At 36.6% G+C, this 17,163-nt stretch overlaps 1 protein-coding gene across 1 annotated transcript in view; it reads right to left on the reverse strand.

Annotated features, from left to right (window-relative positions):
- Cntnap2 (contactin associated protein 2) overlaps positions 1–17,163 on the reverse strand; it is a 1,965,545-nt gene that overhangs the window by 813,047 nt on the left and 1,135,335 nt on the right. Inside the window, exon 11 of the mRNA XM_034518882.2 lies at positions 12,785–12,891. Within this exon, the coding sequence (XP_034374773.1) occupies positions 12,785–12,891 (107 nt within the window). The remainder of the gene's footprint in view (positions 1–12,784; positions 12,892–17,163) is intronic.

Below are 17,163 nucleotides of genomic sequence, written 5' to 3' on the forward strand. Positions count from 1 at the left end.
ATGCTAGCCCTTTTTGCCCTGGGAATTCTTTTATTCCTGCCCATCATGTTAAAGCTTGTCTTTAACAACATCAACATGTTGGAGCCAAAGTACATGGCTTGAAACTGAAACTGAATATGTGTTTTTTTAATGTGGATAAAATGGTTCAAGTTACAAGAAGTACTACCAATCATCACGAGTATTAGTTTTTGACCGAGACAGTAGAGAGAAGGATATAATGTACCAGCAACATCTTAATATTTGCCCTGATTTTAAAAAAAAAAAAAAAAAAACTATGAATAAAGGAACTCAGTCTTCAGTTTTTCCTCATTCAAATGGTTAAAATTGTAAAGTTTGCCACTGAGCAATTTCTCATCAAATAAACTCAAGTACTTAATCTGGTGGAATATAAAGGTGACATACCTGATTTAAAGCTGTAAGAGCTGCTAAGAGAAAATCCATTCCTGTCTGATTTTGATAAACAATTAAGAGACTTAGAATTAATTTTGTTGTATAAGAGTAAAGGATAAACTTAGTATTTTTGTATAACTTTGTAAAGGATTAAAAATAATTACACTTTCAGTAAATAAAATGTAGAAAGTTAAAGTGACATCAAGTAGCCCCATCTCTTTTAAATGTCATCTAAGTACATTTAGATGCCTCACCTAGTTCCTTCTTATGTCATGAATGAGTAAGAACCACCCTAATGTGGAGAGCCTTTTACACCATTAAAGACAGTGTAATAATGTGTAAGTTATTTTTGGGTACATGTGAGTGATCAAAAGTCAAGTCAAAGTCATCAGTTTATGTGTGTCTGTGTGTATGTGTGTGTAAATGTGTGTGTATGTGTCCATGTATCCATCTCAATTTTATCAATGAGCACAGAGAAATTGAACAACTTTTCATAGGTCATATGACTATTAAGTAATAAAAATAAAACTTCATATCATGATTCAAAAGGGAAAAACATAGTGACATTTTAACAATGTCCTGGGGTAGGAAAAAATGTCTAGTCTGGAAGTATGTATAGCTATAAAATTGTAAGTTGTAATTGAAGCAAAGGAAATGGTACTTAGGAGAGAGAAAGATATGAATTACTAAGGCACCCAGTGGTAAGAAGCAAGGTGAAGAGTAGCCCACAAAACAGTCAGAGGACACCTGAAGAGGAAGCCCATCCAGGTAACCTTGGATACTCAGATATTGAAAGAGTATTGTCCCCAGTTACTCATCCTCCTGCTCATCTGGGCATTTGCTGTCTCTTTGTGGGACACATGTCTCTACCATGGAGATACCAACTGTATGTTTTACACTTCACTAGCACCCCTAAGTACACTGTTTCTAGGCACATACAACTGTTCTTGCTTTATCAATACTGAGACAGGGCAGTGGCATGCTGGTAAATCAGCTCTATTCAAATGCTCACCATATGCAAAACTTTTCAATATCTGTGGTGTCATTTCTCCCACTTTGGCCAGGTATGAGCCACTGAGGTACACCAGAGTCAAACAGTCTCTCACAAAACTTTGAGATTATTTAATTCTAAATTAATCAAATAATAATTAGATAATTAAACAATAATTAAGTATTTAACAATTAGTTCTCTCTCTCTGGAGAGAGAACCCTGGGGGAAACTTACCTAATATTTCTTTTCTTCCCTGAATCTTTTGTCAGCTATCTTGGCCTATGTCCATTTTCTCATGGGTATTTCTATTTATACCAGTTTGACCTATGAACAAATATTTTCTATCTTCTAATAGCATATTACCATTTCCTTTTTATAATTTTTCTTTCATAACTGCTTTATCAACTTCATAAGGAAAAGGGCATTTGTCTAGATTTCTCTGTTTTCCTAGCATGCTGCATAGCAAAGAAACACAATTACTGAAAAAAATTGCAACCATCTCTGCGTTAGGATAATTATGCATGCTAACATTGTGAAAGAGTACCAATAAAATTTGTGGTCAAGGCTCAGGGATTATCTTGGAAGAAGGAACAGATCCCTTTTAATAGCCATAGGTTTTGAAGGACCAGAAAGAAACAGTGTTTTCTAGCAATGGCAGAACTGTTGGACACATGAACTCACGGTCATCTATGGTTGCTTGCAAAACACCTGTACAAGATCATGCCAGTTAAAATTCTAATATGGTAGGGGAGGGTTTCACAAAGCCTTCTACCTAGGAAAGGAGCTACTGGCAGTCAATGGCTGCTGAGAATAATGTATTTTTCCTTAAGGATGTAGCTCCTTGTAAATTGTCCATGCTCCAGTGAATGGCCTAAACCCATGCACATACCATACTAGTAGCACTAATTAAACTAGATTTGATGTGGTTAAATTTTTTTTTTTTTTTACAAAAAGTGTATACAAAGTTGGAAGGGAGGCATGGAGAGAGGGCTGTCTTGGAGGAGTTAGAAAAGAAACATTAAGTGTGGATGTAATCAAAGCACATTGTATACATGCATGGAGTTCCCAAAGAATAAATAAAGGTTGGCTAACATGAACATAGAAATAAAGAGAACTAGATTTGAGTGAGGATAATAGAGAGTTACAGCAGGATACATGTGATTTGCAATTTCAATTCTTTCCTACTTTTCAAGCAGTAAAACACTCTCAGTTTTCTTGCCCTTATTCATATTAAGCTATTTCTATTATGCTTGCTTTCTATTCTTTTTCCCATAAGCCAATTTAACAAATATGCAGAGATGGGCATTTTGTATTTCTTTCTTGTATATAATACATATATACAGAGCAGAGTTCTCTGCTCCTAGAACCTTGAGTAAGATAATCACTGAGATACAAACTACATGGAGATCTAATGAACACTGCCAACTACCTCCAGTCCTAACTCTGGTACTTCTTATTCTGTGAGAGGATCACAGGATAGCAGCCTGTCTCCCCATGCTTTTTAATATGAATTTGCAGATCAATCTTTTCTTTTCTAAAGCTGAAAGAGGGGAAAGATACAGTTTTGTAACTATCACATGTTTTTGTACAACTGAAATTAAATCATTTCTCTCAATGTTTAATCTTAGGCAGAGTTCCAAAGTAAAGCATAAAGAAAGGGATTAACTTGAAATCTGGGCCACCTTAGCAAGGTAAGGATTCTTGGGTTGTGTGTCTGCAAATGACCTGCATTATTTTACTCCAGCACAATTTATTTGGTGATATCTGAATGACAGAATGGCCCTGAGACTGCTCTCTGATACTCTGTAAAAATGGCACATTCCCATTTCCTTTCATTCACATTATCTTTAGATACCAGGTGACAAGGTGGAAAAGGGACTTTAAGGTGAGTGCTTCTTTTTGTTATACATGTGACTTTGGGGAAGGGCACCACTTGTCATTGATTCCCTATACCCAAGTGCTTCACCATCAGTGAGAAAAGGAGTTTGTGGGCTGGCGAACATATATAACTCATCAAGGGTTCAGTACCACATTTTAATGTTTTGCATGTATGTGCTTATCGTACATGTGTGTTTGTATTTGTGTGTGTGTGTGTGGGGGGTTGGTGTATGTTCACATGTGTGTGTACATGCTTGTAAAAGCCAAATGTTGATATTAGTTTGTTTTCTTCTCTTGTTCTTTACCTTATTTTTGAGACACACTGAACATGGAGTCCATCAATTTGATAAGACTAGCTGACCATAAAGCACCAGAGATACCCTTACTTTGTCACCAAGAGCCAGATGAGAGGTATATCTGGCTTTTGATGTTGGTTCTGGAGATCTGAACTCAGGTCCTCATGCTTTGAAAGGGCACCCAAGTTACTTACTCAAATTTCAACTGTCCATAGTCTATGGAAAGCTGAAATCTCTGGCATTATGCTGGGGCTCCTTCCTCTCACAGTGACTCCCTGTCTCTCTATTAAAAGGAGGTTAAAGCAAATGCAAAATAAAAAAAAAAAACAGGAAACAATTAGAAAACATAATCTAAGATATAGTACAAAAAACTTAAAATTAGAAAAAATAAGTAATACACATCAAATATTTTCCTCTTCTTCACATCTCTCTTTATAGTATTTTGTAAAAATGGAGAGAAAAAACTTATACCATAAAATAAGTGTATGATTCAATTTACCCACAGTTCTTAATTAACAATGCAACTCTGGGGATGAGTTAACATTATAAACATTTTGTTCTACTGAAAACATGCTGCTCTGTGAATGGTGGTGCTCCATTCACGGAGTGAATGCCTCAGAGTGTGAATACCGTTCACAGAGAGGTGTCATTGTCATGGCAGCTCCACCCTTCTGCACTCCAGGTAGTAAAACACTCAGCTGCAATGTACTGATGAGCTTGGTAGGGATGTGTGCTCCTGTGGCTGTGTTTAATATCAGGGACACAAGGATCATCTGAAGTGGCTCACAGTGTCTAATGGATTGAAAGTCAAGTAGAAAGAATCTGTAGTATTCACGGGATAGCAGATAAGCAAAATCTAGCTACTTAATACCATGTCAGGATTAACAGGAATGGTTTCAACCTATACGTACATATTGTTCAGTATAGCATTTTTGTGAGCTAAGGATGCCTTTCATGCTTTCAGAGGACAATGGCTTCAATATTGAGATTCTTCCCTTGAGACTCACTGGTGTGAAGAACCTACTAAGCAAGAATTCTGCCAGTGTTGCTTTTATCCTCATGCAATTTACAATTTATACAGACTTTGACTAGCTGTTTTTGAGACTTAAGTTTTGAAAATTAGAATATATTGCTGGGTCATACAGCAGCTCTAGCTTTGGTTTTCAGAAGATCCTTCAAACTAATATTCATAGTAACTGTAATAATTTTTATTCATGCCAACACTCTCCCCCACTTCTATGCCAGCAGATGCACATTTATGTTTAATGCAGTACCATTCACAAGAGTCAAGATACAGAATCTCTTAGATTTCTAGCAACAGATAAACAGATAAACAGATAATGAAAATATCACACACACACACACACTGAACTTAAATCAACCATGAAGCAAAATGGATCCAACTGGAGATCATATTAAGCAAAATAAACCAGGTCCAGGCATATACCCAAAAGATTCTCTAACATATAACAAGGACACATGCTCCACTATGTTTATAGCTGCCTTATTTATAATAGCCAGAAGCCGGAAAGAACCCAGATGTCCTTCAACAGAAGAATGAATACAGAAAATGTAATACATTTACACAATGGAGTATTACTCAGCTATTAAAAACAATGAATTCATGAAATTCTCGGGGAAATGGATGGAGCTAGAAAATATCGTACTGAGTGAGGTAACCCAATAACAAAAGAGTACACAGGGTATGCATTCACTGGTAAGTGTCTATTAGCCCCAAAGCTTGAAATGTCCAAGATACAATTCACAGACCACATGAGGCTCAAGAAAAAGGAAGACTAAGTGTGGGTGCTTTGATCCTTCTTAGAAAGGGGAACAAAATACTCATGGGAGCAAATACAAAGACAAACTGTGGAGCAGAGACTGAAGGAAAGGCCATCTAAAGACTGCCCCACCTGGCGATCCATCCATATACAGATATCAAACCTAGACACTATTGTGGATGGCAAGAAGTGCATGCTAAAAGGAGCCTGCTATAGCTGTCTCCTGAGAGGCTCTGCCAGAGCTTGACAAATACAGAGGCAGATGCCTGCAGCCAGCCATTGTACTGGGCATGGGGTTCCCAGTGGAGGAGTTAGAGAAAAGACTGAAAGAGCTGAAGAGGTTTGCAACAATAATATATCAACCAACCAGATCCCCTTCCCAGATCTCTCAGGAACTAAACCACCAACCAAAGAATACACATGGAGAGACCCATGGCTCCAGCTGCATATGTAGCAAAGGATGACCTTGTTGGTCATCAGTAGGAGAGCCCCTTGGTCCTGTGAAGGCTCCATGTTCCAGTGTAGTGGAATTTGAGCTTGGGAGGTATGAGTGGGTGGGTGGGAGTGGATGGGTGAGGGACCAACCACATAGAAGCAGGGGACAGGGGATGGGATAAGGGTTTCAGGGGGTTCTGGGAAAGAGGATAACATTTAAAATGTAAATAAAGAAAGTATCCAACACACACACACACACACACACACACACACACACACATATATATATATCTTACACACTACTATATGTATTTTGTAAGTATTTGTGTGTCTGTGTGTATGACATGAAAATAGAAACAAGAGTAGGAGATCAAGCAAAGAATAGTGAGATAATATATTGAAATAAAGGGGATCATATAGCAGATGATTACATGGTCCACTTGCATAAAAAGTTTTTATGAAGTCCTTCACTATGTATGATGAATATATTACAATAAAATTTAAATTGAACCATGTGACTACCTTTTTTATTAAACTTAACAATATATATTTATGTATGTATGTGTCCTTATATACATCTACACATATACAGTATGAATGTGTATGCGTATACATGCAGACATAGGCATTAAATTAGAAAAACCAGAATGTAACAACAAATAATATGGCTGACACTTGAAATTTCCATTTGGAAGGTTGAGGAGGGAAGAACTTGAGTTTGTGGGCAATCTGGGCAATGCAAGTCTCATCTCAAATGAACAATAGTTCACTGAATGTCCAAAAAGAAACTGAAGATCAGAGAAATAAATCCACAAAGCCTAGGTATCATAGTCTATTTGAGGTTGGAGGTAGGATCAAATTTGACACATACAATTTTAATGCTGCTCATGCAGATACTGGCAGACCTGGCCTTTCCATGTATGGGGATGAGTGAAATCCACTACCATGGGCTAAAAACACTCAGGGAAAGAAGTTTTGTAAAGTGTATCAGATGGTCATGTTTTAGAGCTGAAGTTCAGCAAATGGAAAACTTAAGGTGGACCACTTTCTCAGGAGCTTAGGAGCTTCTTGGGTTTTTTTCCCCATCTGTGACTTGTCCATGTCAAGGATACATACACAGCACTATGTGATATATCTAAAGTCTAACATGATGTTTATTATATTCTAATTGCACCAATTTTAAAGCAAACATTTGTCATGCGTGAGACTGTGGCCATGTTTCAATCTGCCCATGCGTATTTCAGTGTTGCTCTGCTCTAGGACAGCACAGTAGTTGTCCACACTCTTTGAGTTAAACTCTGTGTCTTTGCTGAATTGTAGTTTGCTGCTTAGCACCCTATAATTGTTTGAGTGAATGAAAATAAAGTCATGATATGTCATAGTATTCTGTTAAAATGACATTTAAAAGTATAGACTCATTTAATGACATATTCGAGTCCTCTGTGTGAGTCCTCTGTGTGATGATTTAATATTCAGGCTATTTTTGTAATCCTTGTCACTGACTCCCTCATTTGTCCACATTTCCCATCATTTTCTCCATTTCCTTTTTTCTTTCATATTTCATTATTTTGTGGTTTGGCTATCTTCTGAACTTTGCATAAAGCAAATTGACTTTCAACACAACCCTTGGATGCTTTGGTGTTCTCAGATATCTGTGCATTCTTTATGTCCAGAGCATGTCCACCTAACACACATGCTTGCTGTTATAATAAATAAATTATAAATAAAGTGGTAGACATAACCTAGTACCTCATTCTCCCAGAGATTATGGAAGAATGAATAATGGAAGAGACCGGTATTATTAATAAAACACAAATGTAAAGGCAACATTCCCTCTCAAAGATGTTATATATCTTAGCACAAAGTACCTTTCCTAGTTGCAGACAGTGTCTCTAAGGCATTGAGTGCTAATCTAAGCTCCAGAGGAAGAAGAGAAATGTGCCCAGCAATGCAGAGTCAGGGAGGTATAACAGCCTTTCTAAAGGACAGTGGCATGGGCCAAGAATAAGCTGAAGGTTGGGCACACGCACCTTGCAAATGGTATGGAGAAGCATAGTAGAAATCATAGTAGAAAACTGGGTTTCCATAGGCACAGCCACACTGAATAGGACCTTATCCAGCAGATGTACTGGTAGCTGAAGAAACTAACTAAATTTGCAAGGCCAAACATGTAGATTTTATTTTAAAATATAGTAAGGCTCTCTATGACTGCTTGCTTTTGTAGCAATATTCCAAGTTGTCACCACTGACTCTTAGACTCCAAGTTGTCACCACTGTTTAAGTTCCTGGTGGCCAAAGGTACCAGGTACCTTACTGCCAGTAAATAAGACTGTGCTCTAAGATAATGTGACTGATACAGGTAAGGTTACAGTCTTTTGAAATATTATGCTGCGAATAAAATTACTTACAAGTACAATGGATTATAAATAACATAGTATGCAGTGCAGTTTGACTTATTTTTGCAAATATATGCACCTTGAATAATTGTTCCAGATAACAACTTGTGGAATAGTTGCCACAGTACATATCATGCTCTCCCTAGTAACACACTGCCTGGGAAAGATTTTATATCCAGGTGTGCAGCAGTCTGATTGCTTTTTAAGGATTTCTGAGGTCTGAAATGCTGTAACTTTAAAATTGGAAAGGGCCTATGCAAGTTACCTCATTTGTCTTTTATTACTTCCACAGCAGTAACATGTCAGTATTTCTGGGACACTATCAACCCCATAATAAACAGCTAGGTATAAAAAGATCATAACTCAGAATACATATCTAGCATTTAAAAGTTGGGAACAATTTCTGTTCCCAAACATTACTTATCTTTGTCAAGTGCCCAGATTTTCTCACTGCCCTGTTCTTTGTGCATAGCTTAAAATTTTCACAAGATTATAGATAGTCTGGAGAAATAAAGGCAATTCCACATAATGATGATAGAATATAGAGTGTGATTTATTCCTAACAGAATGCCAAGTACCACAGCAGGACAAGGAAAAAAAAATTAAGCTCAGAGAAAAGGGATAGCTTCTTGAGTTTAATTTATGTAAATAAGGACCACAATCTTGAAAGTTTAGGAAACACATGTGCAAAAATGAGGTGATAATTAGGTCCTAAGGAGCCTGAGGAGTACTGGGAAGGAAGCCTGGAGACATCTGAAGTGTGTTTATGGAGAGCTATTAGAGGAAAGCCACAGCTGGAAGTGTGGAGTTTTGTTGCACACATCCTTGTAATTTTGAGACAGAGAACTAGAGATAAGTCAGTGCAACACCAACAAGCCAGCAGCCACTTTAGGCATCCTCTGACTCCTTTCTTGAGGATTTCAGTCTATGTTGCTCCTGTGTAGTTCTTAGAACAGTCACTAAAAATGGAGTATCTTCAGAGAAAATATTAAAATATACGACAGTGAGAATTGGTACTATTTGGTATTTGTCACAAACTATTTCATTTTGGAGTTGGTTCACAGAAAATCCAGCTTTTTGTGTCCCATGGTCTCAGCATTTCTAGAATGGCATTCTGACCCCCAGGAAGTAGTATGATGATGACAATCTATGGAATCCTTTGTACATCTTACTGAAAAGAAGAAACATTGATGAGTATACAAACACTCCAGTGTAAGAGGTATCCAGATTAGCTTTCACGACCCTTAGTTTTTCTGGTGGAGAAAGATGCTGTTAAAAGCAATCATGTGCTGCAAACCCCAATATGCCACAGAGATAACAATGATGAACAGCAAAATGAAATGAAGGGCAATTTGTATGATCTGGACAAATAGAGGTTGAAGGCAAAGCTTGTGCCCTTGGGAACTAGTGAAATGAAAGACACTGGGTACTGTGAGTGAAGTGGCCAAGCTTCCTAGTTACTGGGTACCATCCTACTCAATCATGCTGAGGTTGTTAATTCAGGCATTTCACCAATGAGCACAGGAGACTCAAATGGTTTAAGCAGCCATGGTATAATAGTAAGTGGTAGAGTTGCAAGCTAGGTATGAGACCAGGTACAAAGGCTTGATTACAAGGTTCTTACACAGGAAATTCCTATCTCTCCCTCACCAAACCCGGACCAGTGTAGAAAATGAGTTAAAAAGCTGTTGTAAACTAATTGTAAGCACTGAAACTACCAAATATTCAGTTTCATTTTAGTTACCTACTGTGGGTCATCAATGCTCCATTTGTACTTCCATGAATTAAAAATCACAGGGCTCAGAATAAGCAGCTTGAATGTCAGCATGCTGGCCTGGAGAAGTAGGAGTGACTTCACGTAATCCTTTAGTTCACAGGAATAAGGAAATTTCGTGAGAAAACCTATGACTTTCCAGATGGACAAACAGCATGACATGGACTTAGTAGTAACTCAAAATTTCCCATTCAGTACACAACTGATGACAAATTGATGACAAATATAGTTTTCTGTCTCTCAATTTTTTATTAGTCCTGAGTAGGAGTATAGGAGTATTAGGTTATATGTGTGTGTGTGTGTGTACATATTAGCTGCATATTCATGTATTCAAGATATCCAATATATGGGGAGCAGTAGGAAGGAGCCCCAAGACATGGAGGCTAGAAGAGTGGAGTACCAAGATATAGAATGAGAAAGATAAAATACTAGGACATGGGAACAAGCATAATGGAGTACTCAGACATTGCAAACAGCAGAATAGTGTACCAAGACATGAAGACCAGCAGGGTGGAATACCAGACCATGAAACATAAGGTAATTTTCTTCTTTCACATTTGGAACTGGCTATTCATCCTGGGTCATTCTGACTTGAAGTTATTGCTCTCAAAAGTCAAATTAAATTACTCAGTTAATAGTATATATTTATAAAATTGGTCTTTAGTGGTGGGAACAACTATTTCAAAATTATTGGCTTTTAGTTCAATGTCAAACAATCAACAAGAGAGTAAACATTTATCAAAATGATCAATTTCTTGCTCTTTGAGTGTAGACAGAATTACAAACAAAAACATCTCATGACTAAACAGGGTGTTTATAAATAGCTACATGAAATTTATGGGTAAGGGGAAAGTTCTTGTCTTGAACACAAAGTTACTTAGTTGTAGATCATATTTTATATAATGAATATCTTCTGAAAGTCAACTTTTAGAAAAGGTTGATTGGAAACAACTTTAGTTGTAATTTCTTTTTAAGTAATTTCATTATTGCTTTCATTCATGATTTTTCTGGGCCAAGTACTTTATATATTGTGAATCTCTTTTTAAAAGATTTATTCATTTTTATATTATGTGTATGATTGGTTTTCTGCATGCATGTATGTGTAAAATTTGTGCACCTTGTGTCTGCAGAGTCCAGGGGGTATCAGAGCCCCTGGAGCTGAAGTTACAGTTTGTTGTTAACTGCCATGTGAATGCTGGGAGGCAAATCTAGAGCCTCTGAAAAAGCAACCAGCATTCTGGAACCATGAGATGTCTCTCGGGCCCTGAACATGAAATGATTAATACGTATTCATGTGTTTTGAGTCTTAAGTAGTATTTTACCATTATTGTTAGATTTTTTTTGTTTTAAAATTTATTTTATTACATTTAGCATGGGTGTAGGGGGTGTGAGTATATGCGTGAAAGTATGTGTATGCATGAATGTCCAGGAAATTCAGACGAAAATCTGTGGGAGTTTGTTTTCTCCTTCTACCATGTAGGTTCCAGAGATAAAACTCTGGACAGGTTTGGCAGCATGCACCCTTACCTGCTGAGGCATTCCACTGACCCCCAATGTCAGCTTTCCTATGAATCTCTTTATCTCTTGGCTTTTAGAATCTCAATAGACAAGTTTCTATGAATCTGTTTATCTCTTGGATTTTAGAATCTCAATAGACAAGTTTATAAGTGAGGAAAAATAAATTATAAGCAGCCTTTCTTAACTTAGGCTTATAGCTAAACATGATTTCTTACTTCACATTATGAAAAATAACAATGTGGAAAAGCATAAGGAACTATGTTGCATTTTTACTGTCCCCAAGACTACTCTGAAAATATTTTGCTTGTCATTTTCTTAAACTAAAATGAAGAGTAATTAATCTGTATAATTAGAGAATTTAGAATTGAGATTTTTTTATGTTCTAGAGTTGTGACAAAATAAAATATCTATTTCCCCTTCCTTTTCCTTCTTCCCTACATGTATACATCTTGCATACTCATACATGCACACATGTGTATACTTGTCTGTGCACATATACACATATGTACACATGTACATTAATGTACACAGAATCATGTATGTATGAATGCATTCATATCCATATGTCAGATAACAGCTGGCTCTCTTCACTCCCAATTGTATGTTGTGATAAATCTGTTTTCAAAAAATAAAACATCTAAGCCTATTTGGAAAAATTAATATTACAATGACAGAATAGGGAATTATTTAAAAATATTCAAATATTTTAACTTTAACTTTTTGGGATAATTGTATGTGAAACAGCACAATTCTAATTTGTCATCTTTGAATCTTACAGTTTGCCTTTAATAGTTTTAAAAATAGTGTTCTCAGGATTTTATTTTTTTATGCGTAACTGCAATGGGTTCTTCCCCTGTCTGACACATTGCTTTAAAAATAATGTAACCAAATTTTGTGTGAAAGCATAAGGCAGGCATTGTCCAGAAACTAAATGTTTAAATTATCCTCTGTCCCTGTCTGTCTCTCTCTGATGACTTGATGAATGAGGCCCAGTTAGAGGCATCACACTAACACAATTCCCAAGCAATCTCTCTAGACACACAAAGTTTAGCCACAAGAGGTGAATCCAATTTCTGCATCCCAATTTCACATATGGAATGTTGGACATGTCTGTCCTTCTTTAGATTCATTAGACAGGAGAGAATATATTTTGACAACTAGAATACCAGTTTTGGAAAATTAGAATGCAACCTTGAGGATTTTTTTTCTTCCAGAATCAAGTGAAGCGAGGTGTGTGTAATTCAGGTTGCTATGCTGTAAAGCGTAACTGAAGACCATGATTCTCATGCAATTACAAGATGAAAGTGAGATAAATTGGCACTCACAGTTGTGGCAGGTGGCCCCGCTGTATCCTGTCTCATCGCAAGTGCATTTGAAGCTGTCCCATGTTTGTGAGCACTTCCCACCATGCTCACAGTGATTGGGCACACATCTGTCAGAAAAAAGAGACACAGAAATAAACCAACAAGCAAATGAGATTTATGAGTGGCCAAATTCCAAGCTGTTTGGGCAATATATCATTTCAATGCCAGGTTGCCTTGCTGAAGCAATTAATCCTTGTTAGTTTAAGCAGATTAATATGATTCATGATGGAAGGTGCCAGGCACACAAAGATGATGTATCACAAGGCTTGGTGCTTCCCCTTTTTGAATAAACAATAGATGCTATCACACAGGTGAGGAGTTCCTTTACATATCACAGATTCATTTTAGTTTAATTCAACAAAGGACAAAGACACCCACTAAGTTTCCTCTTGGTGAGTGATGGAAGCTGGACCATCTTGTTCTATCTTTATCTTTATCTTTATCTTTATCTTTATCTTTATCAACATCAACATCAACATCAACATCAACATCAACATCAACATCAACATCAACATCAATATGAGTAAGAAAGGTTCTGATAATGCCACATAAACAACAATGAATTATACCAGTCTAATAGGAAGAGGTTTGTGAGTCTTCCAAAAATCTCCTCCTATGCCTATCTGGATCATTACATATACATACTTAAAGGGTATGCATGCATAAGTTAAGAGGAAAAAGCATAACTACATACAAAACTATTTATTAGGCAGATAATAGTGACCGTTTAATTTTTCTAAATCTTATTTTTTCTCATTTTGAAAACTGGGCAATTATACATACCTTGTAAATACTTTAAAATATATAATAATTGATTTAAACTATATTTTGATTAACTTTTATGCATATGCTTATATGAAGGCAGGTGCTCAGAGAGGCCAGAAGAAGCTATAGGATTCATTGGGGCTATGGTTACCTATGGTCAACAGCTGCCTGGGAACCAGATTTGGGTCTTCTAAGAGCAATAAGCACTCTCTTGTAAGTAAGTATCAAGTCATTTCTCTAGCTTCTCAAATTTTATTTTAAAACTGATACATAAAAGTGAGGAAATTGACCATACTTGTGGGCTACTGCACTGTTTCAGTGTGTGTTCCGTTTATGTAATGATTAAGGTTAAATATATCTCTGTCTCAGATAGTTATTACTTATGGTGAAAAATACTAAAATAATCTTTTCTTATCTTTGAAGTATGTAGAACATAATTGTTATATCTTCTGTCTGGTTAGCACCCACAGGGACTACTTACACCTATCTAAATGTAGCTTGACCCTCTGAAGAACCTTTTCTAAGCCATTTCTGACCCCCAGGTTCTAGTCTCTATCACTTCCCTTTAACCTTCAATGAAGTCAACTTTTAAAAAAAGATTATGTGGCACCTACCTTTCTGTGTGCAACTTATTTTAATTTATTAAATAATCTCCAACTTAATCCATCTCATCTCCTAGTGACAGAATCTCATCCTTTTTATAGCTGATAGAATTCCCTTTTATGCATGCATTAAGTTCGGGGTTAGTAATCATGAAATTGATAAGTAGTTAAGTTGAAACTAAAAGTCTAACCAGTGGAGTCTCATGGACATCTCTATACATATCTGACCCCACTTCTATGGAACAAGTTCTTATCTTAACTATATCCTAAACTTATTAGGGTTGAAATATGGTTTGGAACACCCCTTCATCAAGAATATACTTTGCTTTCTGCTCATACCACATCTCGTTATCCATCCCATTCATTCCACACTCCAAATTCTTTACATCTTTCTTTTTTATAATGAGCATTAAGATACTCGCAGTTTATGAGGGAGAACATTGTTATTAACTGACATTCTATAAGAATTCTGAGGTTTTCAACAGAAACACTTCAAAAAAGAAGACCTGCTCCAATTTAAAACAACTGAATCTATAGCACTGTTTCTGGACAATGAACTGAGAGAAAGTCATCCCATGAAGAAACTCTTACTCATAATGTCCTATTAGCTTCTAGCTACAAGATCTGATCTTAGTCTTGTAATCTCACAGCCCACACTTTTCATCCTTTGTTTTTAATTTCCCATAAGCCATTCCTAAAAGCACTTGTAATAGGGCATTTAGCTCAGTAAACACAGGGACTAAGCTTATCAAAGTAAATACATTATAAGTGATAACTGCAATGAGTGGGAATGGAAAATAACACAAAATGGGTAAGAAAAATAGTATAGAGTCTCACAGAAGGCATCCAACAGATGTTGTGAGCACAATTTAAAGCTTTAAGTTGAGCATCAAGATCATGAAAGAAGAAAATAAGAGCAATTATTATTGTGATAAAGCAGAATCTGAGCAAAGACAAAATCTTGGGTGGAATGAAAATTCACAATATTTTCAAAAGACACCTTCATTTCTTGATCTGATTCTGGTTTTAGGTAGACCATAGTGATGAACCCTTTCCAGTGATCACTGAATCTAGTTGGGATTGGTGACCAGGGCAAGATTCAGGCAAAGTATCCAGAGTATCTGGATGAGCCATGGAACAGATATAAAATGTGGTACTAATTCAGCATCCAGTTATTTCAAGTAGAAGGTAATTAGAGGATTTAGCTAAGTTAGGAATATTTTATCTGGGTTAAAGACAGGATGCAATATGATGATTAACCTGTTAAAATATGATCCTGGTAGAGCACAGCAGAAAAGTGATGAAAATCAAGTGGAACGAGTGTCTGTTGGTCTTGGTTTGCTTGTCATGGTCCATTTGCACAGTCACTATCCACTGAGGATCCCCAGCATGGCCCTCCATAGCAGGTGCTGACAACCAGCAGTCCTCTCATTTTCCACATCATGGTGGAAAGTGAACAAATAGAGACTCTTGACATCATAAGAAGACATATGTTATTCTTAATCTTGAAATTCAGTAAAGATACCTTTTCCATGATATATTTAACTTTCCAAAGTCTTGTGGGTCAATATTAGCTCAGTCTGATAGTTAAAGACATTTATATCAGCTTATCATGGCAATTAATTTAGGGGAAGACAGTGCATAAGTGGACAGAGAAGCAAGAGAAACCAAGTTGAAAGCTGAATATGCTTTTAATAATGCCACCACTTTGAGCTACATGTCAATGAGAAAAATATGAGCAGATTTTATCCCATGGGACACATACAACCATTATTGAGAGTGAAGAACTGGCTGCGCCCAACAGTATGCTTCATGGATTCCTATTTAAATAATTATTTTTAATGAATAAGATTTTCATATTTTATTTTATATGTTTGTTTTTTAGCATCTATATATTTTTAACTTGACATTCTTCTTACATAGATTCTAGTACTTAATTTCTAAAACAAGTTGAATTATATATCATTTCATACCTACTATCAGGGTATTTCAAACTATTATGACTAGTTATCAAGAGAAATAAAATACAATTAAACTAAAATTCTAATTATCATTCACTTCTTATCTTGTATTCCCAACGAACTACTTGCATGTACCAATGCACTGTTACCATCTCATCTAGCGATTATTTGTTGGTGCATCTGTCTCTTCTTCCCAAATGCTCCCACAGTGAAGTGTGTTTACTAAGAGTTCTTTGCCTAATGAGGTGTCTACCCATACTCAGCATGACTTGGGGCAAAGATGCATGAAATACCACAAAACTGCACCACCAAGGACATAAACATCACCTCAGAGGGGATCATCTCTTTGAGTCTGAGGAAAAGAGATTAATTTTACCTAGGATTTCAAACTTTTACACAGATTTGCTCTGATAAGCCATCTTTTAGTGGGCCACAGGAAATATGTAATTTTCTTCATGGCATGTGCTAGCTTGAAAGTTTGATTCACATCAAAAATAAATCAAAATGACTTGACTGCTTCAACTTGAGAAGGCTTTGGCCCTGAACTGGGGACATGCAGAGCAGAAGTTGGCAGGTGTAGATTTGTTCTGATCAGAGAGCTCTTGAAGAGGTAGTCCCTGCAATTACCCACTCCAGACAGCCTGTTTTCTGAGACTCTTTCAAATGGATTTGTCCTTCTAGTTGAAGTTTAGCAAAATGCATTAGAATACAATGCTTTCTTTAAAGCATATTTTTATTTATTCTTTGAGGATTTCATGCATGTATAAAATGTGTTTTGGTCATATTTTATTACCTCTAGATCTTCCCTCGCCTCCATCCCCATCTTCTTCCCAATTTCATTTCCTCTTTCTTCTTCATGATCCATGATCTTTATGATCTGTGGGTGTGGATCCACTCTCTAAAGCAGAATCAAGTATCAAGGTTCACAACCTGAAATAAACTGACTTTCCCTCCACTAGCAGCCATCAACTGTGACTAGTTCCTCAGCTAGGAGTGGAAGGAGGAAAATGTG

Source organism: Arvicanthis niloticus, chromosome 15, assembly GCF_011762505.2.
Source record: "Arvicanthis niloticus isolate mArvNil1 chromosome 15, mArvNil1.pat.X, whole genome shotgun sequence".
Lineage (NCBI taxonomy): Eukaryota > Metazoa > Chordata > Mammalia > Rodentia > Muridae > Arvicanthis > Arvicanthis niloticus.